The sequence below is a fragment of the Camarhynchus parvulus genome, chromosome 5 (assembly GCF_901933205.1).
Source record: "Camarhynchus parvulus chromosome 5, STF_HiC, whole genome shotgun sequence".
In the NCBI taxonomy this organism is placed as follows: Eukaryota; Metazoa; Chordata; class Aves; order Passeriformes; family Thraupidae; genus Camarhynchus; species Camarhynchus parvulus.
The window spans coordinates 28,470,186-28,492,051 of record NC_044575.1 but is presented as its reverse complement, the minus strand read 5'-3'; the positions used below and the strand labels follow the sequence as shown (position 1 = coordinate 28,492,051).

General features: G+C 44.8%; 1 protein-coding gene across 3 annotated transcripts in view; it reads right to left on the bottom strand.

The window, feature by feature from the left end:
• Positions 1-21,866, bottom strand: part of ACTN1 (actinin alpha 1) — an 87,613-nt gene that overhangs the window by 8,583 nt on the left and 57,164 nt on the right. For all 3 annotated transcript variants that reach the window (XM_030950621.1, XM_030950618.1, XM_030950619.1), the window contains exons 7-16: positions 17,450-17,531; positions 15,723-15,808; positions 8,942-9,034; positions 7,587-7,817; positions 6,888-7,035; positions 6,143-6,293; positions 3,658-3,766; positions 3,036-3,176; positions 920-1,102; positions 28-162 (exon numbers count right to left, since the gene is read on the bottom strand). In XM_030950621.1, coding sequence (XP_030806481.1) covers positions 28-162; positions 920-1,102; positions 3,036-3,176; positions 3,658-3,766; positions 6,143-6,293; positions 6,888-7,035; positions 7,587-7,817; positions 8,942-9,034; positions 15,723-15,808; positions 17,450-17,531 — 1,359 coding nt within the window. The remainder of the gene's footprint in view (positions 1-27; positions 163-919; positions 1,103-3,035; positions 3,177-3,657; positions 3,767-6,142; positions 6,294-6,887; positions 7,036-7,586; positions 7,818-8,941; positions 9,035-15,722; positions 15,809-17,449; positions 17,532-21,866) is intronic.

Below are 21,866 nucleotides of genomic sequence, written 5' to 3'. Positions count from 1 at the left end.
AGTGTTTCAAAATTTGCAAAGCCCTACCTCCATCTTGGTCTGGATCCAGGGTCCAATGACATTGGCCTGTGCACCAAACTGTTTACGAAGCCGTTCATTTTGCTGTTGGCGGGCGTGTTCTTCCATCAGGGCTTGATCCCTTCTGGGAACCAGCTGCCGCACCTACAACAAGGAGTAACTCAGTGTGCAGTTTAAACACAAAGGCACATGTACAGGAAATGCAGAAGTTGCCACAAGGGAGGGAGGAGTGGGTGTTTGCACTGAATACAAGCAGTCATATGGTTTAAGTCACAGTGGGCAAGCTCACAGAACGTGAATCCTATCTGCTGTAGGATACACACAAACTTGTGTCAGGCCTTGGAAGATCAGAAGCAGCTTCCATCCATTCTTTGGGATTTTGGTGGCTCATGATAACTGAGTTGCAGGATTCTGTTCAGATCTCACATGGGTGATTTTGTTTGGTAGTAAGAACCATAAGCACAACGGGTACGGACAGTAGCTGCTCTTTTAGGATTACAGCAGGGAAAGGCTACTTGGCTGCAGAGACAGAACATCCGAGTGGCTGAATGGTGACAAAGGATACTGATTCACATGCTATACTTACCTGTAGGTCAGCTGAAGACTAAAACCGTCAAAGCTTTCAAATCTGGCAACTTTCATTTAAAATTAGCATGCAAAAGGGGGTCTGTGCCTTAGGCAACTGTACCAAGTATCTCTTCCACTTTCCAAGTACATGGCAATTGAGCCAAAACCAAATGACAAAACCCCACTAAACTCAGCAGTAACCACGGCAGGGTAACTGCAGAGTAAATAATCAATTTCCTGGGCCCCTGCACAGTATATAATCCATTTCCTGGGCCCACAGTGGTTGAGCAGTGAGACTGTCCCCCACTACCCTGCAAGGCTGGAAAGAACTCACATGTTCCCATTTGCCATTGATCTCATGTGGGGTGATTGTAGTGTAAGGATTCGTTCCTGCCATGTTGACATGGTACGTCTGGACAATCTTTGAGACTTCATTGTGGATTCCCAGGATGGCTTGTCGCTCCTTGTCCGCATCTGGCAAGGTGGCTTTGAACTGCTCATGAGCTGTGGTCAATCCCTGCAGAAGGAAGGCAGCAGCAAAGGGAGGGTAAGAACACTACTTTATGGAATGGCCTCTTCAGCAAATGTACTCCTGAAGTGACTGCAAAAGCTAACATATTCCCCAGGACACAATGCAGGCTACTCTAATACACTTTTCAGGTTCTCTCAGTATCATTAAATGGGATGTTTTAAGTAGATAAATTATGTGAAGTTTTGTTTTCTCTCTCTTTCTGTCCCATGTTGACCAGTGACAGAGATCACACACCAAAAAAAGGAATAATAATGGCTATAATTTAGGGGAAACTATTTCTCCAACACTGCTCAGGGGCTGCTTGTTAGCCTCTTTGGGGAGGAAGATCTGACTGCTAGAATTGCTATTTTAAAAAAGTCTCACTAGTTTAAATGTGCTATATGCTCTTCTCCCACTAGGTATGCACTATTTCTACACCCAAAGTAACTCCAGGTGAGTACTGAGGGTCAGATTCAATTTGGTCAGAATCAGTTAGAACCAGCTGAAGGTCTTGCAGCCAACTGCAAACTTGCACAGGCATCAATGCTCCTGCTGCTGGGAAACAGCTCCTTGTCCCTGACCACAACAGGCCCTTCCTGCTCCCCATCTCGCTGGGTGCCCGGGCTGTGCTCCAAGGACTGATGGCTGGGGTGTGCTTGCTGGTAGTTTGCAGTCAGCTGACAAGCCAGCTGGTCCTGGCTCATCTCCCACTGCTTCTACAGGCCTTTAAGGTACTTCATCCCAGAAACCTAGAAGATCAAGCCTAGGGAAAGAGGCAGGAAAATGCATGGGAAACAGAGGTGTGTACAAGGATAAGCAAGGGAACAGTGTGGACAGAAGAAGGAATGAAAGTAAACCATGTGATTGACTGCCCTCTCTCACAACACACACTGTTAACTACTTTCTGTAAAATTCCTTCCTTACACGGTGACTCATTGCTTTGCAGCTGCTGCAGTGGCCATAGAGATGTAATACAAGTCTGGGGGCTGGGAAGGACATCGCAAACAGTCACAAGAGGTGATGGAAATGGTTAAGTGCTGTTTAGATTATTTTGCTTTAAGAAAGACTTAATGAACCCCTTTGTTCAGGAGGGAAGGATGGAAGAAACAAGTAACTGTCCCTCAGTCACTGTCACTACTGCACCGCCATCCTGGCTGTCCTGTTCCCTGTAGGTCTCCCATTTGCCGCCTCACTGATGGTTACACTTCTGTCAGCTATTCTGGTGAAGACCTGATTTGGATTCTTTTCACAAGCCCGTCAGGCAGGTGAAACAGAAGTCCCCACTGCAATCCAGGAAAGAGTAATTCCTGCTCTCTAAGGTCTGCAAATTATCTGTATATACCTCAAGTTGCTTTCCTAACACCCTTTCAGAAGGGGAAAAACTGAGATACTACCTTTGTTGTCTTAGAGAAGGCAAGACAACTTTGATTTCAAATGGTAATTCAGCACCAAAATGGACAATTCTGGTTTTTCTTGTGCTCAGCACCAAAAACCAGCTAGTAGCTCAAATGTCCTCATGGTACATCCTCTCACATAGGACCAAATGACCTGGACACAACATTCCATGTGAGAATTGACCTGCAGACCCTGTAAGCAGCACTAAGCTTTGCTCATGTGGGTTAAGAAAAATTCCACAAGACCCTAAAAGGTTCTCTCAGTTTTCAGGTTTCCATTAATATGGCTCTGGAGTTACTCTGAAAAATCTGTTGTCAGTTTTTGTGTCCAGCTAGGATGATGTATGTATGCTTTATACCTATTCAGATCGGAGAAAATAAAGGAAAAACATACTTATTTTTGTTTATCTTGATAAGGCTCACTCAAAAGAGCAGAAGCACCAAAATATAACCTATAAATTCATACCACTCTGAATTCATACAACTCAGGAGACCCCAAACTTCTCACTGTCCCCACCTATCTGGCGCAAATGACTGCTCTGTACCTGGATCTCCTCAATGGTGTGAACGATGAATGTGTCCTGCAGGTCTTCCATGGCCCCTTCCATCCAGTTATTGAAAGGGGCAGCTCGTTTGGCATACTCCAGGTACAACTGGTCAATTGTTTCCAGTAGTTTCTCTGTCCTCTGTGCATGCACAAAAAGAAGTAAAAGAAAGAAAATCAGGAGAGATGGCTGGAGAAGAATAATCACATAGATACATGGGTTGTCTAAGCTACTCCTTCCTTTCAGACCTCCTTGGTGCTCCCAGGATGGCACGTCAGTAAAAATCTCTCTGCTGTTAAGAGATTACACACTGGTCAGATTTTTTTTCCCTCTAAGGGAAATAAAATAAATCCAAGGTCCTTTGAAATAAAACAAGGCAAAATTTCAGGCAGAATGAGATTACAAAACACATTAAAAAGTAAAAATAAATCAATAGCCTGAGCAAACAAATGGCACCATAACTGCGCTGAAGAAAAGCAGCCTAAGTATACTGAAATGTAGCCCATGTTTACAGTGCAGGATGTTCCAGGAGTTCACAAGTGAGCTGATATTGCTTGTGCCCACTGCAGCTTGGCTCCCATGAATGTGCTACCCAGAAGGTCCAACTTGTGACATGTCTCACCTCCAAGGCTTCTCTACGTTTCTGGGTTAGGGCACCCAGATTATCCCACTGATCACAGATCTTCTGGCACCTGGCATTGACACTGGGAGAGTCATAATAGTCCAGCTCACTGTAAAGGGTGGGGAAAAAAATGATAAGAAGTCAAATAATGACCCTGCACAGAAATAAGAGAAACTTGTTAGAAATCTTCATCTGTCTTGAAGACAGATTGAGACAGAGATCATGGTCACTGCAAATAAAGCAAATCAGGATGACATAGCATCTAGCTTAGGAGACACTATGTTATATTGAACCAAACAGCACAGAACAGGACCACCCAAGGCCTCAACAAATACTGGGGCTGGCTATCTGATGGGAATAACTTGCCAAAAGGGGAAGGGAGCACAGACTTTTGCTCAAACTGGAAATAAGCAGATTATGATGAGAGCAATCTGCTCCTGTATTCTGCTTAAGAACATTATGCAGTCTAACAAACTGTGTCTTATACATCAGAATGGAAACAGAAGATTTTATTACGAACACTAAGAAACTGCTTAAGATTGCTTCAAGGATTGCATAGTACAGGTGGCAAGGAATAGCTAAATTACATAACCCAGTAAATTTATTTAGGACAATTCCAGAATAACTGTGTAGGTTTCTCTCCTATATGCCTGACAAGAAGTGCTTTGCTGACATGTCTATAGGCTGACACTCAAGGAACACAGGCTGGTAAAAGTATGACTGGGGAAAGGAGAACAAAGGGGCACACTAAAGCTTGTAGCCTTGCATTGCTTCGTGGGCAAAGAGGGAGAAATCTGCAGAGGGAGACCAGCCAATCTGGGAAGTGTCAGCCTTGAGAGGAAAATCCAAAACAAATCACTGGGAATAAATCACCGAGTGACCCTGAGCCATCTGATGAACAATTCTTTGAACAGTAATGCAGGTTACACTCTTACTCTCCCCAGCCTTGTTTCTTCATGCCATTGTGTTGCCCTCCTGGGGTGTGTGGGCACAGCTGTTGGTGGAGTCCTCCAGTAAACTAGCCAGGTAACTGATGGGGCCTAAAAATAACTTATTTGCTGGGTTTTTAATCCAGATCAGTTGCTTGATCTACTTTGCTGCAGAGCCAGCACTGCAGATGAAAGAATTCCTTCTGAAAGCCTAACCTGTAACACACCTGTGCTGGACCACTGCAGCTAGGGAGGGCAACGTGCCATGGCCCCAAATATTCCTGCCATGGGTAGCTGCAGTGGCTTCCTCCACACCCTCTGCATCTCTCTGTAAGTGTGTCTCTGGGGGAGAAAAGAGCTCTGCCATGATATTTCAGAGCATGGCCTCTGCTGAAATGGAAGATGGCTTTTACAACAAGAGCAGAACCTGCTGTTCTCACACTTGAGAAGAAATAACCCCTCCCACAGCTTAGGCCTCAGTCTTCCCTGTTGCTCTTAGAGCTGCAGCTGCTTTGGCTGATATGTACTGTGTGCTTTGGAAGTGGCAGGTCAGGTAATGCTTGCTGACTAGACAGACTCAGCTTTAATCTTACTGACATGGAGGACTGCCTTCAATCCTCCTCCTGTTCCAAGGTCAATCCTCCAGTGGAAAAGAGCAATTCTGTAAATCTCTGTTGTTAAAGAAGATAATGATCTTGATCCAATAATCCTAATTTTTTAGAGAAAAACAGCTCTTCAGCCCAAGAGGACTGATCTTGGCTCAGACTCCAGATAGGCCAGTGTGATGTATAGATCTTTTAAAAATAGGAAACAGAGTCAAAACCAAGTAGTTCAGACTGTTTGTTGCCAAGAAACATGCAGGGTTTCAAAACCTCCCTGCGCTGCAGCTGCTAGCTCTTTGCCTGCCTGCTATCTCTGGCAATCCTGATGAGCCCCCATTTCTCCTGGTAACCTGTATTATTCCAGGAAAGGAGTGGAGGTGAAGGTTTCCAAGCTGGAGAGAAGCAGGGAAAGAGCTGATCTGCTGCAAGGATGCCCTGCAGCAAATGCTGAACAGAGTGCACACAGTGCAGGTACTTCTGGGGGAATGAATGAGACCACAGTGGGCTCAAGCAGCTTTTTCCTTGCTGGAATAAGGAGGACTTTTTCTTTTTTTTTGGTAAAAGAGAGCAAACTGAGACCCTCCTATCCTCTCCTCTCCTCTTTCCTTCTGTTCCTAGAGAAGTATGACAGCATAACAAGTCTGAAATACAGCATGTGCCAGCAGCAGGTCAGTCTCTTTAGGAAAGGGTTCATGGCAGCATAATGAACTGGAAGAGGATGGAAACTTGGCTTAGGACTATAATTCTGCCTCCTCAACAGCACCCACGGCTCATCCATTTTCTGGCCTGCTTTTCTGGTGTGTCCGGATACTGGATAGCAGTACCCTAGATACTGTTTGGAAACACTGGGAATTCCCAGCATTTTTGTATGGGAATGGATTTTTTGCTCTCCACAGGGCAAAGCTGACTAAGCCTCGCTGGCCCCAAGGATGGGACGTGGCTGGGGTGCCGTACTTGAGCTCTTGTGCAATAGCAGCAATCTGTTCCACGCGGTCCTGGTGTGCAGCCAGGTCACTCTCAAAGGCCTCGTGTTTCTTCAGCAGGGCCTTGATCTCCGACAGGGTTGCCGTTTCGTAATCCTTCTGCTGCAGCATTGCTTCCTTGCCTGGGGAGGGAGCCAAAGGACAGAAGAATGAAGGACAGGACCCAGGGTGGCCAAAGCCAGCTCTCGCCACCCAGGCACCCTCGAGGGCCCTCAAAAGGGCATCGGCCTCACTCCAGCTGCCCCACCCGAGGCTTGTCCCAGTGCCTGCTGGCCTAGAGAAGCTCAATGCTCACTTTCAAACCAAACGAAGTGTGAGTTTGCCATTAACAACACAGAAGGGCACAAAATGTAGCTTAAGCCAGCACTGTCACAGTTTACACTGGCCTTGTCTCAGTATGTGCAAAATGGGTTATGCTGATCCCGTAAAAGCCCCTGGCAGTATTTACTGTAGAGGAACTTCTCCTGGGCTCTGTGGCTGCTCTCTTCTAGCCAAAGTTCTCACTTTGCCACAGTTAGGAAATGCCAATGTTGACTGCATGATGCAGAACAGAGAACAGCTGGTTTCCATACACTGCTTTCTAATAAAATAAGAAATAAATTCAGCCTTCTCTAGAGGAAACTCTCATGGAAGGACCCATGCACAATCCATCTCCTCATTCCTACATAACAGTCAGCACTGTGTCAGGCAAGAGGAAGCATGTAGGTTGGCATTACCATCTGTCCAGGACTCATGAATGGATGCCTTCTGCCGGAACTTCTCTGCCAGGTGATCCAGCCTCTCTAGCCTCCGGATCTCATTCAATAACCACTCCTCGTAGCCTTTCTCAGCCTGCTCTAGGCCACCCCAGGCATTGTTTATATCCTAGAGACAGAAACATGAGAAGGAAAGGCAAGTTAGAAGATGGAGGGAAGATGTTCACCAGCATTAGTCTCAGTGAGCTACATGGCTCCAACTGCTGGGAGGGAGTGAGCATGGGCTTTTCATCTTCACAGGGCTCTGCAGACAAGTCAGGGAGACAAAGTGTCAGACTTAAGGCAAGCAGAACTAGAAGTCCAGGATATAACCATTTGCAGAAAAAAAGCCCCTCTAAACACCTCCAGAGTTTTAAAGTTGCCCTACATCAAACTTTAATAAAATTCAACTGTTTCTGAATCAGAAAGAACAAAAGCCACCAAGACATTTCCTCATAAAGACATGCAACTTGTGAAGAGTCTCAGAGTCTGATTTAGACACAGGGAAGCAACAATCACTTGATCCCCTCCTATCATGGCCTCCCTGATCTGTATTTTTCAGGGTTCCTCTCACAGAATATGTCACTATGAAGGTGGCATTCTCTGCCCACCCATGGGCAGAAAGGAGCTCTCGTTTTTTAGGCACATTTGGGGTATACAGAAGCAGTCAGCCCCACTCACCGAGACCATTTTCCCTTCAGAGGGCATGAAGGCTGGCCTGTTGCTGAGCCGTAGCTTGGTCTGCAAGGTGTTGAAGTTGATCTCAAGCTGGCACTTCTCCTGGACCTTGGGGGGCTTGTGCAGGCGGCGGTAGTCCCGGAAGTCCTCCAGTTTCTGCTGCATGGCCTGCATGGTGTTCTCTGGGGCCCGGTTTTCCAGCCACGGGATGGTGCGACGAATCCACTCCAGCAGCTGGGAGGAGCAATGACAAGAAGCCTTGAACTGAAAATTGTGCTGAAACTGCAGGTGTTGCTCTGATTTCATAAGGGACCATTTACTTTTGTGTTTGCTGTCAGAAAGATTCTGCCACCAGCAGGGCTCATAAAGGAAAGTTGGCCAGCTTTTTTGGAAGTACTTTTTTTTAATGAGCAGCACATTCCCTACCACATTTAAGTAGTATTGCTAGTTGCAGCAGTGCCAATCCAACATGCTTAAGGCACAGTTTTTGCACAAGCAGAATCAAAACTATATCCTCAGATTATGTTAAAGCCTTAAGAATTTTGCTGGACTGTTGCATAACTAAAAGATGCTATAAGTATCTTATCTCCAGAAGAATCTGACAGGAGAAATCAAGTTCTTGCCTTCAGTTCAGCCTTACACTTTTCCCCCTCTAGCTCCCTCAAAGTCATTGCTGCTCCTTGAATATACCTCCGTAACAAACCCATCTGGAGAGCTGGCAAAATGCAGCTAATGCAACGGGCAGTCTACAGTGTGAGTGGAGTAGTGCCCCATGCTTTTCAGATCAGGCTGAAACCAGGCTTATGGGTTGTGTTTGTCCTATTGTCCATCTTTTCCCTACTTATCTACCACAAACATACTCCACTCCACATTTAGTCTCTTGTAGTTTCCCTGTTGTCAGTCTGTCAGCCTTCTCAGTTAACAAAAGCAGCCTCCAGCTTGTATCTGACACAGATTCTTTCCATTACCAGCAAATGCATATTTCTTTCTTCAAGTATCGCTAATTTTTATTCCCCGATCCAACTCCTGACTTCTACAGTATATTAACATACAAGCTGTATGGAAGATGTAATGATCTTGTATAGTCCTGACAAATTCAAGTTAAACCAACTTGATTTTTCCTTCCATTTTAGCATTTCTGGGTTGGCTCCTAATAAACTGAGAAATTCAAAGCTTCTCTGTGGAAACTTTTTGTTTTAAAGTAGATTGTCTTAAAGGTAACTTTGGTCCTTAATTTGAAGAGGAAAAACTAATTTTCCAGGGAAAATAGCAGTGGTTCAATAGCACTCCCCAAGATTACTTATCAGCATTAAATGCAATTCTTTTCTGCATACCACCACTCAGAAAACAACACCTACATCACTGGCCAGTTTTTCGTAGTCTTCCATGAGCTGTTCATTTTCTTGGTTGACGGCCAGCACCTTGCAGATCCGATTTGCTGCTGTCTCCGCCTGACAAAGAGAAGAAAAATGGAAGAAGGGAAAAATGTGAAAAAAAACCCAAACCAAAACTTGCAGCTTAGCTTCCTGCTACATACCTGCAGGTAAAATCTCCTACCTACCCTTAGCTCTCTCAACCTATCTGCACTTTCAGACATCTGTCCTGACCTCTCTGCTTTCCATCTGGCCTTCTATAATGATTTGGTTTTTCCCTTCTTCAGAGATTCTCAGCAGTACTGATTCCACCCTATATGTTGTGGGACAACCAATGTTTCTACGCTTTTTATGGAGCTGCTTCTGTAAGAGGGCCTTGTTGTTTGCTTCCTACCAGAGGGACCCTGGCTACCTCTTCACAAAGACAGGTAGAGTTTCTGCTGCCATCTTCACTCCCCACACCAGCATTCTGAGCTGGAACCGCACTAACAGAGTGATGTCAAGCTGATGAGACTGGCTCCATACTTTTACCTCAGGAAAGAATTACCCAAAAACAGTTAAGCCACAAACTGGACTTATGAGAAAACTCCTAATTTTGTTTGGAAGATAAAATGGCAGATACTCCTCTCAATCTTAAATTCTGCCCAGCAGAACTGTCTTCCAGTTTTCACTATATTTCTGGCACTGATTACAGGGCCACCTCCATGGTGAAGCATACACCTACCATGTATTCAGAGTCTTATGATCCAGCTGAGAAGAGGATTTCTTTTCCCCCCACTTTTCTGGGTGATCTTTCTACTTACTCTTCCAAAACAAGTCTCACAATAAAAAATTATCCTACTGTTGCTATTTAGGTTTGGAGTTTTTTTTCTTTCTTTCTCTCCACTGTGAGACCAAAACCTGGTTCTCTGCAGGGAGCTCAATGTGTCAAAACATGAATTTGGAAAGTAAGGATCAGAAAAATCCCAGCTATGAACTCAGAAGCAGTGTCTGGCATGGGGGGATCCCACAAGCAGGCTGATCCTTGCACAGAATGTACCTGTGGGTTATCAGCTCCCTTTATCATTACCATGGTGTGTGCCATGCCACAAAGCCTGAGGAGATGCCTCTGTGATGCATCAGGGGATTCCTCAGATCCTTCTTAGCACAGCGCAGCTGTGACCCTGGTGCCTGGGGAAGGTGCTACAGGTACCCACAGGCCCCCCTTAGAGAGGCTGAGAGCAAATAAGGAAGAGAGGCCAACACTACAGCAAACCAACTGTGAATGCTGTGTCCTGCCTCTAAACTACATTTAGAACTGATGCCAAAATAAGTTTGCTGAGTTTATAGCGGGTACGTTTCAACCTTCTTCTATTTTTAAAAGACCTTTTATTATCTGTTTATTCAATCTTCAAGGACATTTGAGAAAAAAACCTCTAATTTTTGCAGCTGATGTGAAGCAGCAAGAACAGCAATAAAGTCATAGGCTGCACAGTGATGTATGGATTGCTAAGGTCCCAGGGGACACAGCAGTCTTATTCATTTGTAGAATGAAATGAAGCTGTTAAAACATCTATTCAGTCATCTGCCCCTTCAATATAGTGGACCAGCTATGAGATACACAGATTATCAGCTAATTTAAAACACATCACAGAGACCTGTACAGGAAAAGGAGCAGTTTCACTTAAAAAGAAACCTGCAAAAAGTGCAAACAATGGTTACATTTAAGAAAGCTTGTACTTCAACCTATTTTTAACTAAAGTTTGTACTCTTATGGAGTGTTTTTTGATATTCAGAGAAAAATATAGACATGGGACCAAATAGCATGGCAAAAAGACATTGCTAGAGCCCAACCATGATATGCCTAGTGACTGCAGGGAACTGGAAGTACCTAATGTTTATCTCAATCACTCCAGGAGAGGTGTTCATTTAGCTTTCTTATTTTTACACCCCATGAGCTCACTGCAGCAGCAGCCAGCTGTGCAGGCAGGATCTCCTTCCACAGAGGCATATTTACATGTATTTGATGATAGACTTTCTCCAGCTGCCCAAGTTTAAATATGTGTGTGTATATACGTGTGTTGAACAACTGTCCAAACAAAAAGACCCTAAGAATGCCAGCAGTTATGACATTATTTGTGTTATCCTAATGGCAGGAGTGTAGAGGCTTTCTTTCCCCCACCAGTACTTGCCTCCCAATGGTTCTTGCCTTGGAATTGCTACTGCTCCAGGCAATAGTGTGCTGCTGTTGCAGCAGCCACAGGAAAGGCTCTGTGGCCACAAACACCATTAATGTCATGAGCAACACCTTACACTGTGCTCTGAGCAAGGTAGGACAAAAGGATGCCAGAGCTTTCAGGCAACCTTCACAAATACCCTCCACACTACAGCTAATGAGCTGATCCAAGGTGATAGCAACCTCAAAACTGAAGTGAAACACTTTCAGGTAAAAGAAGAGTGGCACACCAAGATGTTTACGTGAGGCCAAGGCAGCTCCCCCTACACCTTCATTAGTTCACTGGAAAAAGCTGTTTTGGCTTCCCCACACTGCTAAAGACAATGATGCATTTAGGATGCTCATGCTAACTCCAAAAAAGCCAAGATGCCCACATGGCACAGGTCTGCACTGAGAAGATGCAGAATCCTGGGCTCTGGAAGCTGCACACCTGTATTCTCAGAGAACCTGTGTGAGCTCATCAGTGCAGCACTGTGCTGACACACTGTACTGCTTGCACTCAGAGTCTTGGGGAGGGCAAGCTCATTCTGCTTGATACCACGCTGCTGTGTCTATGCACATGCTGTCTGGTGGAATCAAAATGAAAAACTGAATGGCAGCAATTTATCTGCCTTTTGTCTTTTCTGTACTTCTCAACCATAACTTGAACTGCTGAGGATAGGTGTAGAGTTTGCAGTCTCTCTAGTTCATGGATCCAAGTCTTTCTGCTGAGGAGGATCATGAAGGAAGGCATTCCCACAGTGCACTATGTAGGGATGCCTGCCTATTGCTGTCCTCTAGCCTCAGGGGAAGATGCCTGGCTGCTGCTGTCCTCTGCCCTCAGAGGACCACTCCAAAATACTATACACCAAACACAATCTCTTAATAAAACAGTAAAACATTAGTTAGAAATCGCCACAAGTTTACAAAATATTAAGCCAACCAGTAGTTGCATGCATTTAGTGTGAAAGTCAGAAGCAGTTAGAAAACAAGCAAACCAACCAAAGCAAGTATACCTACAAATATATATATTTAAAAAAAGGCATAGAGAAAAAGCAGCCATCTACATACACATGTCAGGCTGGGGACCCTGTACCTTCAAAGGCTCAGGATAAGAGAATGAAAGAAGCAGAAAGCGGCTCATGGGACTCTCCCTTCAGGCCTGGTGGCAGTAATGAAAAATCTGGATGAAAAATTGAGCGATATCACAGTAAGTCACCTAACCCTGCATGAGGTGGCAACACAGTAACATCTGGGCAGGGGCTTGTACTCAGCAATCACTTTGCATTTGCCTGTGAGTCTGAATCTGTGTCACTTAGCAGCTGGCTAATTTATGACTAGGGCAGCTCCAAAAAGGAGCTGTGCTCCTCCTGCCAGGGCACAGTTGAGTTGCTGGCCCATTAGGACTGCTAAAAAATGAATAATGTATTAAATCTTCCCTGTAAGCCAGTTGGACTACATGGGATTGAAACTTTAATACTGACAAACTTCATGTGTAGTTTTTGCCCCAGCTACGTGGTTCAGGTCCTGAGGCAAGCAGAAGACTGTTTTCAGTGATCCCAGCAGGCTGAGCATCCACCTAAATTGCTGATCAGAGCATGGAACCTGCTGAACAGGTTTCCAAATAATGGAATGGGTGCAGAGAGAAAAGGAAGAGATTGGTAAGTGGCATGGCTGTTTCTGCAGCAGGCTACAACCCTCCTCATATTGTGGTTTGATGTTTCCTCATCTGGAGCTCCTCAGGTTAAGCGGACTGCATGGAGCAGTCCCTCAAGGGCACCTGGCAAACAGCAGGCCTTATCATGAGGCTGGCATGATTTCTGAAACTACAGTCTTCCTGGGCAAGTATCAGCTGGCTGGAGCTTGCAGACTGGTCTTGAGTGTTTTGAACAAAAACCCACAGGGTCCTAGCGGAAAAGTCATGACTACACCAATTACGCCAAATGGGCAAGTCTACTGCACTGCTGTGGGACACATTCCCAGTTCCTTGGAAACAAGACAGTATCACGTAATTTATATGAAACTGGGCAAAGAACAAAAAGCTTAAACTAAAGAGCTGCTCCCTGGAAACTACTGCTTGCATTTACCCTCTGAAAGCCAGCATCAGCATGGAAACTGAATCAATGTTGGGACCATCAGCACTGCTCTGCACAAAAGAGATGGAATCTTCCTGGAGTCAGATTAGCCCTCAAGCTGGGCAACACAAAGACCGTGTTTCAAATAGAAAAGGCCTGTCTGTAACATGAAGAACATAGTCTCGGATTTTGGATTTTATTGATCTAAAGTCTCCTATTTGAAATTAGCAGTAATCTTGTGGGCTGCAGCCCAGGCAGGTAATGACATGGGAGAAAAGAACTGACCTTTTTCCTTCATTCAAAGGATTGCTGGGAAATAGCTTGCCAAAAAGTGATCTACAACTATTTAGTTCCAAACATCCTATGATGTCAGGCAAAGAGACTTTGGAGTAAAGAGGAATCAGAGGAAGAAGGAAGGCCCGAAGCTATGGAAATGGGCAAGGCAGAGGAAAGATAAAAACATATAGGTGGTTTGGGAAACAGGAGAATTACAAGGGAGAAATATGGAATGGAAGTGAATTTGGGAAAGCTGGAGGCCTGGTAGAAATTAACTTCATGGCTGGAGCACAAAAGTGCTATGTAACCAGCTCACAGATGATTCAGCCTAGGAAAAGACCACTGACCTAGTGGAGGCTGAGTGTGGAAGGCAGGATGGCAGGCCAAGAGGGACAGGCTGTGACTTTCTGGAGTGGGCAGATTTGACTATGATACTTCTGGAGGTGCACTGCCTGGCCAGGACAATGCCCACTAGTTACTGAAAGGGTACTGCCTCTGTCAGAGCAGACATCCATTCATCTTCCAATGCCAGCTTTACCTAATGCTTTCTCCTCTGCTGCGCTGTGACACTGGAGGGAAGGAGCAGCTCAAGTGTGTCCAAAAGGACATTTACATCACTTCTCCAGCAAGATTACAGACGGCATATCCAAATGCATCACTGGATGCACTGGCTGCCCTGCAGACGCCCTGGGGCGGACGGGAGTCTGGTGTTCCTCGCTGGAGAGGACAGGTGGGCAGGGCTGGGTGAAGGGAGGGGTTGTTAGCAGTAAAGTCTCACCTTCTGCGCCCCTGAGAAGGCGTGGTAGTAACATGAGACATAGGTCATTATGGCCTTCTCATCCGGCCTTAGCGTGCCTATAATATCTGTGCAGAGAAGGAAAAGAGGTTGAAAGGATAAAGTAAGAAGCAGCACATAGGATAAAACAAAACAATCATGGGTGGCGTGAGAGAGGGGGAGAAAACTTCCCATCATGCATTGCAGGACAGGCCAAACAGATTTCCATGCGGAGAGCTGGGAATTCGGACCAGAAGGTGGCTAGCAGTGTTGGCTTGTGGCTCAAAGCGGCACCCCTCCCTACCCCCCAATCCAGGGGGCTCCTGAGATGAGGATCTGGGCTCTACACCTCCACAGTTGAAGTCTGGGGGCCCAGCCCAAGGATGCAAACAAGTTGTTTGGAGATCTGAACGCCCGTGCTTGAGGCCCTTCGTATGCCAAGGAGCTGGAGATCAGAGCCTTCCCACGCAGTGCACTCCCTACACAGGAGCTGCTCTGCTGCAACGTGCGCTGCCTGTTCCTAAGGCACTCAAGTACGGGAGGCTGCTTGGTTTTGGCAAGAGATGTGTACAAGGTTTCACCCACAAAGCGTTTTCCTTAAGTGACTCCATTACCAACAGGAAAATGGCTAAGCCAGAAGTAGCAAGGACTCAACTGCCTGGTTTCCAACATAGATGAGAAAAGAGGGGAAAAATGAACAAATGAACAAAAACAGGCATATCTGTCATGATAAGCAATGCTCTGTTTACAAATCCACCGTGGACATACTTGTTAGACATGCTTTGTAAGCCCCAGGTGAACTGGGGCTGAATTTATGGCACAACTTGAGAAAGCAGCAAGTTCAGACCTTAAAGCAAGGGTGCTGGAACCTGCAGCATACATAAGGCAAAAGATAAAGCTTTGGCCATTCATTAAACCCTCCATAAAACCTTAGTCAGTTCTGTTTCTCCATCTTTGGAAAAGACAAAAAAAAAAAAAAAAAAAAAAAAAAAAAGTGAATAGGTATCTGTGTTATTTCCCATGGGGAGAGGCTGCAGTTTCCTGCTGGGCAGTGCATCTATGTGGTGGTCTTTACTTTTTGTAAGATCAAGCATCCTAGCTCAGATTTACCAGGATCAAGAGGTCCAGGTTCTTGGCCAGGACAGTAGTTCATAAGGCAAATGGACAAGGCAGAGCTCCCCACTCCCTTAAATTTGCCTGTGTGCCAAAGTGTGGCATACCTAAGTGCCACTGAAAGTACCGCTGACTAGAGGGAAATGGGATTCCTGGCTTCCTTGCCCCATGTATTATATTTGGGGCACCACTTTGAACCAACAGCCAACTCTACCAAGAACATAATAATAAAGATGCCCGTAGCTAGAGAGGAGAGAGAGAAAGAAAAAAGGTTTGGACATTAGCAACGGCACCAGGTGTGCTCTGTGGAGGGAGCTTGGGATCCTGCGATACCTTCTGGGCTCCTGAGAAGGCGTGGTAGAAGCTAGAAACATAGGTCATGATGGCCTTCTCGTCAGGACGGGCAGTTCCAACAATGTCTGTCAAAAAAAACCTCACGTTAAGAGCATAATCAACTGATGGGAGGAAAGCAGAGGAGGGGCAGAAGCACAACTGTCCAGGAGGCCTGCTGCGGCGCGGGTGTGTCACAGCGATTCCACAGCGCTTCCCGGCGTTCCCCAGCAGATGTATGTGTCTCAGAACCCAGGATCACCCTTCTGGTTCCCCTCCCTCATCATACAATTTCCTCCAGACTCTGGCCAGGCTAAGGCAGCCATATGTCAGCATGTCTTATGTCACAGCACTTCCCTGTCCTGAGAACATAACTGTGATTGGTGGACTGAATCAATCCAAACTGGCATCAGGCTGACAAGACTTTTACAGACATATTATATTGCAATTCCTCCATGCAGTTCTCTTCTTCTGGAAAGATACTTTCTCCCTTCTTTTCCATGTCTCCCTCCTCCATTTCAACACAATGATGGCTTGAATTTCAAAAGGCCCTTTCATTAGTTTCAGTGGAAACTCAACACCTCCAGAGATCAGAATTAATGGTGTGGAGGAATGCACATTAGCTTGACTCCATGAGGGAGGAGAGAGATCAGTAAAGAGCAATGAGAACTCCCGCCAGGGGCCCTCTTCATCACTGCTTCTTTTGCTGAGATCTGAAGCTAGATCTGCTTATTTTGGAGGTATCTGTATTTCCTACAGAATGGCAGGAAACGTTTGAATTTACTGGAAACCTCATGATTTCTTTTTAACCTCAGCATGATGAATGCAGGGAAAGCAAAACTCATCTCTGGGGATGGGAAATACCTCCGAGGAATATGAACATCCTAGTTACTAAAATACAGGTTCACTGAGTTTGGCTGTCCTATTCCCACTTTTCCTCTTTGCTCCTCTCACTCCCTGATTTAACAAAAATGTTTAACTGCTTCCCCTGTCCAACTCAAGTCTGAAATACAGCTTCTACCACTGAAGCCTGCTGGCTTTAGGCAAACAGCCAACAACCAGTGAACTATTTCAGGCTGTTGTTTGTACTCCAGAGTTACAGTCTTCAAAATCTGTTGCCAAGCTGGTCCTGACAATGCTCTGAAAAGTAATCCTTGCTGTCCCAGTGGCCTCAGGGATGCAGTCATAATCAGCACCAAAAGCATCTCTGAACAACATAGAATTCTGTCTTGGTCTCCAGACCCAGTCAGTGAAGAATCTTCATGCCAAACACTTCTAAGTAGTCAAGAAAAAGCAGTCTACAGTAATAGTAATAATATCATGCCCTCAGAAGGAAAAATACCAGCAATGTCAGAAAGACTACAGGAAAAAAAAACCCTGGAGCAAAAGGAACACAGGCCTACACCATCCACTAACTCAGTATTTGGCCTGATAATTGAAAGGGAACACTTCAGTCAGCAGATGACAGGTGTTAGTCATCTCTGCCTTGTGTGTCAACCCCAAGCTAAGATCTCCATGCTAGACTCGAAAGACTGAAGGACAGAGGAGGAAGAGAGAAGCAGAATATGTGACTCATTATTCCATTTTAACTTTTTCCCTATACATTTACTACACAGTCACGCAGGGAACATTCAGAGGTTACTGGAATCTTCTACAAAAGGACTCCACCTAGAAGGAGTGGAAAATTTATTGTGAAAAAACGAGTTAAAAGCTGTTGGAGTCTACTTTACCTTCTGCATCCAGCATCTTCGGAATATCCAGATATTTCTCAGCCACATCAAAAGCTGTGTTTAGATTAGTGAGAGGATCATCCTGGGAAAGACACAGAGGAAGAGCGTCAGCATCAACTTTTAACAAGGTACACAGCATTTCTCTCAGAAAGAGCTTTGGTTCAGGTAACTGTGCTAGCCCGACAAAAATTGTGTGTGAAGTCTCACGCAGCAGGATGAAACAATAAGCTTCCTTGCTTCCTTTCAAAAGAAGAGCCTGGGGACTCTTGGTATGATAATCAACATACAGTCTATGCATTTGCAAAAAAAAAAAAAAGGAATAATGCATTTTGTCTTGAACCTAGCTATAAGTAATGTTAGCTTCACATCATACTGATAGTAAATGATGAGACCACATCTCACATTTACATCTCATGCTTATATTGGGTTTGCAAGTTCCATTTTAAAGAACTGCAGAGCTGTGTATCTGTTAGAACATCTAAGCAATACTAAAATAGTAACAACATCTGCAATGGGTGCTGTCCTTAGCTAGTGTACAGTTTGTTGAACACCAGTTGAGTGGGAGGAAGAGAAATGTTCCAACAAATCTCTAGAGAATAAATACATATAAAAGTACCCATTTTGCCTTGAGTATGGCTTTTCCTTCTGCACAGGTCTTGTAATTTCCCTAGTACATTTCTATTCCTCTCTATATAAACCTTCTGCAGATTTTAAAGTGCCACACAAAAAAAAATGAAAAACAAATGTCATTGAAAATGAAAGACTGAAAATTGTGTCCAGCACTCAAACATAATAATCAGCAATAAGACACTTGCCAACCTGCGTAAGATTCTCATAGCAATTTGTTCCCATATTCCTGTATAACCATGACACTTCACTATTCTGAAGGATCAATCCACTTCATAGGTGACAAATGACATTTGCTTTATCAGTTTCTGCTGTTGAGACATGTGGCCTCTACTGGATGAAAGGCTGTGCATAAACTGCTAGTGTTCAGCCATCTTGTTTGGTGTCTTTTGGGAGGGAGGGAAGATGGGGTGCTATTCTCCATATTGTCATTTGTGCCATTCCCACTGAGACCCACATAAAAAAACAGGAAAAAGGTAGTAAAATTATTTCACCTTCTTTCTAGAGCAGCATCCATGTTCTGTTTATTTTCTATCTGAACCACATGCCTTTGCATATTGCACTGACTTGGAAGATTAAGCTGCGCCTCAACTCTAATCAACAGGCAGCTTCCTTTGAACACACCCAGCAGGAAAGATGAAGCTAGGCAGGCTTGGGCAGACAGGGTAAGGGCATGAATAAAACTTCCTTTATGGCACTGGTCATTATGTAGCCCTCAGATTACAGCCTCCATGAACTAGGAAACTGAGCTGTTCTGAAAAGCAGTTTCCTGCAGCATTTCCCTAGGAATCAAGCACATATTAGGCTGGCATCCAATATCAGCAACACATTCCTTTGGGTGAATGTCTCTCTCAGACAATGTTTCACCTATCAAAGTAAATCACATAGAAAGGCCAATAAAACAGACAGTGATCTGTATTAAATCCACTGGAACAAGTCAATATTAAGCAAGGTAATGTTGCACAGGCATGCTGTGATGAAGCCAGCAGCTGTCACATACAGTACGACATAGTGTCAAATCCCTATATTCCTATATAGTACACCTTCAATGGTGACTACATCAGATATATCTACATCCACCTCTTCAGAGCTGAGCAGTCGATTTTTACTATTCTCCAGCTACAAGGAACCATCTTATGCCATGGAATTAGAGGAACCACTTCAATTTTAACCTACTTGTCTTCCGTGCCTGGTGTGGAGAAACCTCTATGAACCCACAGCATAACCAAAAGCCCTATCTGAGGAGGTGAGACTAGGTGGTGTATAACCTACTTTGTTCACTGAGTGTAGACATGGCCCTAGCTTCATTTAGGGAGAAAAAAAAGAACAGATTTTCTTCCACTCAAGTGCAGGAGCGTGCAGAAATGCCAAGCGGCAGCTCCCTTGCCAGTCTTCCCCTTGTCGATGTGCCATTTTCTATTTCTGTAGAAATGTCACCACTGTGTAACAAATTTGACCCCATTCTGACCATGACCACCAGGGTTATTAACACCCTGACAGAGTGTTTAGTATTAACACAAACCCCTCCTTAGCATAGAGCCATCTGAACAAGCTGCATGAAGATCTGCCAGCCTCTCCTGGAGGAAAAGGAGGAGCAAATCTCTCCCTGCAGATAGCTTTCCTATCAGTTTGCAAGTAAGAACACCAGGAGCACTCTTGCCAAAGGTTAAAAAGAAATTTTTGTCTGAAAGCTGGGAGAGGTTTCCTGATGGGAAAACTTACTGGGCTTGGGCAGTCCCAAAGGAAGGGCTGGAATTTTTAACGTGTGGGAAACCGGAGACTCACCTAGATAAAGCCTGCAGATTTCAACTTCAAATGCAGAAAGATGTGTGATCACAATATCTCTTAGGGAATGAAACTAAAGATAGCACTACTGAAAGCAAGCTACTTAAGTCCAAGACTAGCTTGGAGACGAGCTGAGAGCTACACTCGAGCAAGACTCTGCTCCCTGCAGGAAAAACTTCACCCCTCAAGAGCAGTGGAGCAGCTTATCCCAACAATGACACTTCTTTGTGCATGAGTGAGGGTTCCCTGGGGCTCTTCCAAGACTACAACAGGGTCTGAAACCCTATGAAATTCCTCCCAATTCCACCACTTTCAGTTCCATCCTACTGTACAACAGCTAATCATTATTTCAAATCCCCTGTTTCAGCTGATGCCCATGAAAAGGAGCAATGTAATAAAGACTGGCCAGGCAGCTCCAAGCCTCACACTGAAGCACCACAGCTGCAGGCACACTTTAGGGACCCAAACACAGCAGATCAAACAAAAGACAAGTCACCTGTCCCCTGATTCCTTCCACAGCTGAAAAACACACCCAGAAGAGCACTGACCCAGATGAGGCTGTAGAGGTGTCTTGGTTGCAATTCCATTTACACGAACACAGCAATGGCAGAGGCATGAAAAGGAACAGTAACTTGCCAGACTCTAGCTGAGCTAGCCACAAGGAAATCTATAGCTTTACCATGGAGGAGCTATTTTGTTTTAGTGGTGGCAGACAACAAACCTCCCCTAGAGAGATGCCAACCTGGCTCATTCTCTGCTTTTGCTGACTAAAGATTATCACAGCTCTTCATCTTTCAACCCTAATTCATGCAGGGACTCCTCTCTTCCTCCAGCTGTTTCCAAGTCCTTGCAGCACACAAGGTTGCCAAGGCAATTATTGCAATGTAACATAAAAAACATCATCTATTAACTAGCAATCAGGAAAGGAGACGGAGGGGAAAGAAAATTCAGAGAGAGCAAGCACGTACTATATCTGCCAAAACTGAAGACACTAGGAAAGAAATTCAAAACTCATGTTTTCAGAAATATCTGCATATAACACAGCAGTACACAGACCACAGTTCTATACATACTGTGGTATATGAGGGGGTGTCAGAGCCAGCAGTCAATCACTGTCAACACTGACAGAAGTATCTTAGATGTAGCTCACAGCTGAGCTACAGTGAAGGTAAAAGGAGGAAGGGAAACCCCATCCTCTGCACACCTCTCACTGGCAGACCACAAGCTGAATCCCAAGACCTTATCTACAGTGAGCTGAATAATAGCAGATAGATCTGCACTAAATAGAAACTATCTAACCAATTAGCTGGGGTGTCAGGCAATCACCACCAAGCTGGACTTGTCCTTGTTGTTTTGAGGCCTGGACTATACAAATAACTTCAGCTAGGCAGTGCCTGTATGCAGAAAAGAATTGTGCTTATTTCTAATACAGCTAGACTAGGAAAAATAGCTAGGAACAAACTCAATACAAAAGAGTGCTGAAAGAAGAAGTTGCTAAATTTTGGGGAAACACATAGCTACTACACTGGCTGGCTACCTTTTGCAAGTATAAACTGCCAATACAGGTCTGTAGCCTAGACACAGCCCCTGTGACAGAGCAGAAAACACAAGCTGCAGAAGAATGCTGCCCAAACAAGAAGTACAGTGCAGAACTCTGGGCAGCTTGGACTGATTTCACCTCTTTATCTCAGAGATTTGTGTGTATGTGTATACACAGAAACACACACAGCATTGCCAAAGGCACACACAACTGAGATGCCACTAATTGCTCCCTAGAGCTGGAAGAGAACTTGAGGTGGATCTCTAATCTACTATCCACTGCAATGGCTGCCTCTCAGCAGCCTCCTCTGTGTTTATATATACCACAATTGATTTCAAATATCTAGCACAAAAAAGGTTACCTTCCCTTCAGCACACATCAACTGCCATAGCTAAGGACTAGGCTCTTAAGTTCCTCCCAGCTATTTGCTCAAGATTTCAGCTGTTGTAGAGTTCTCTAACATAC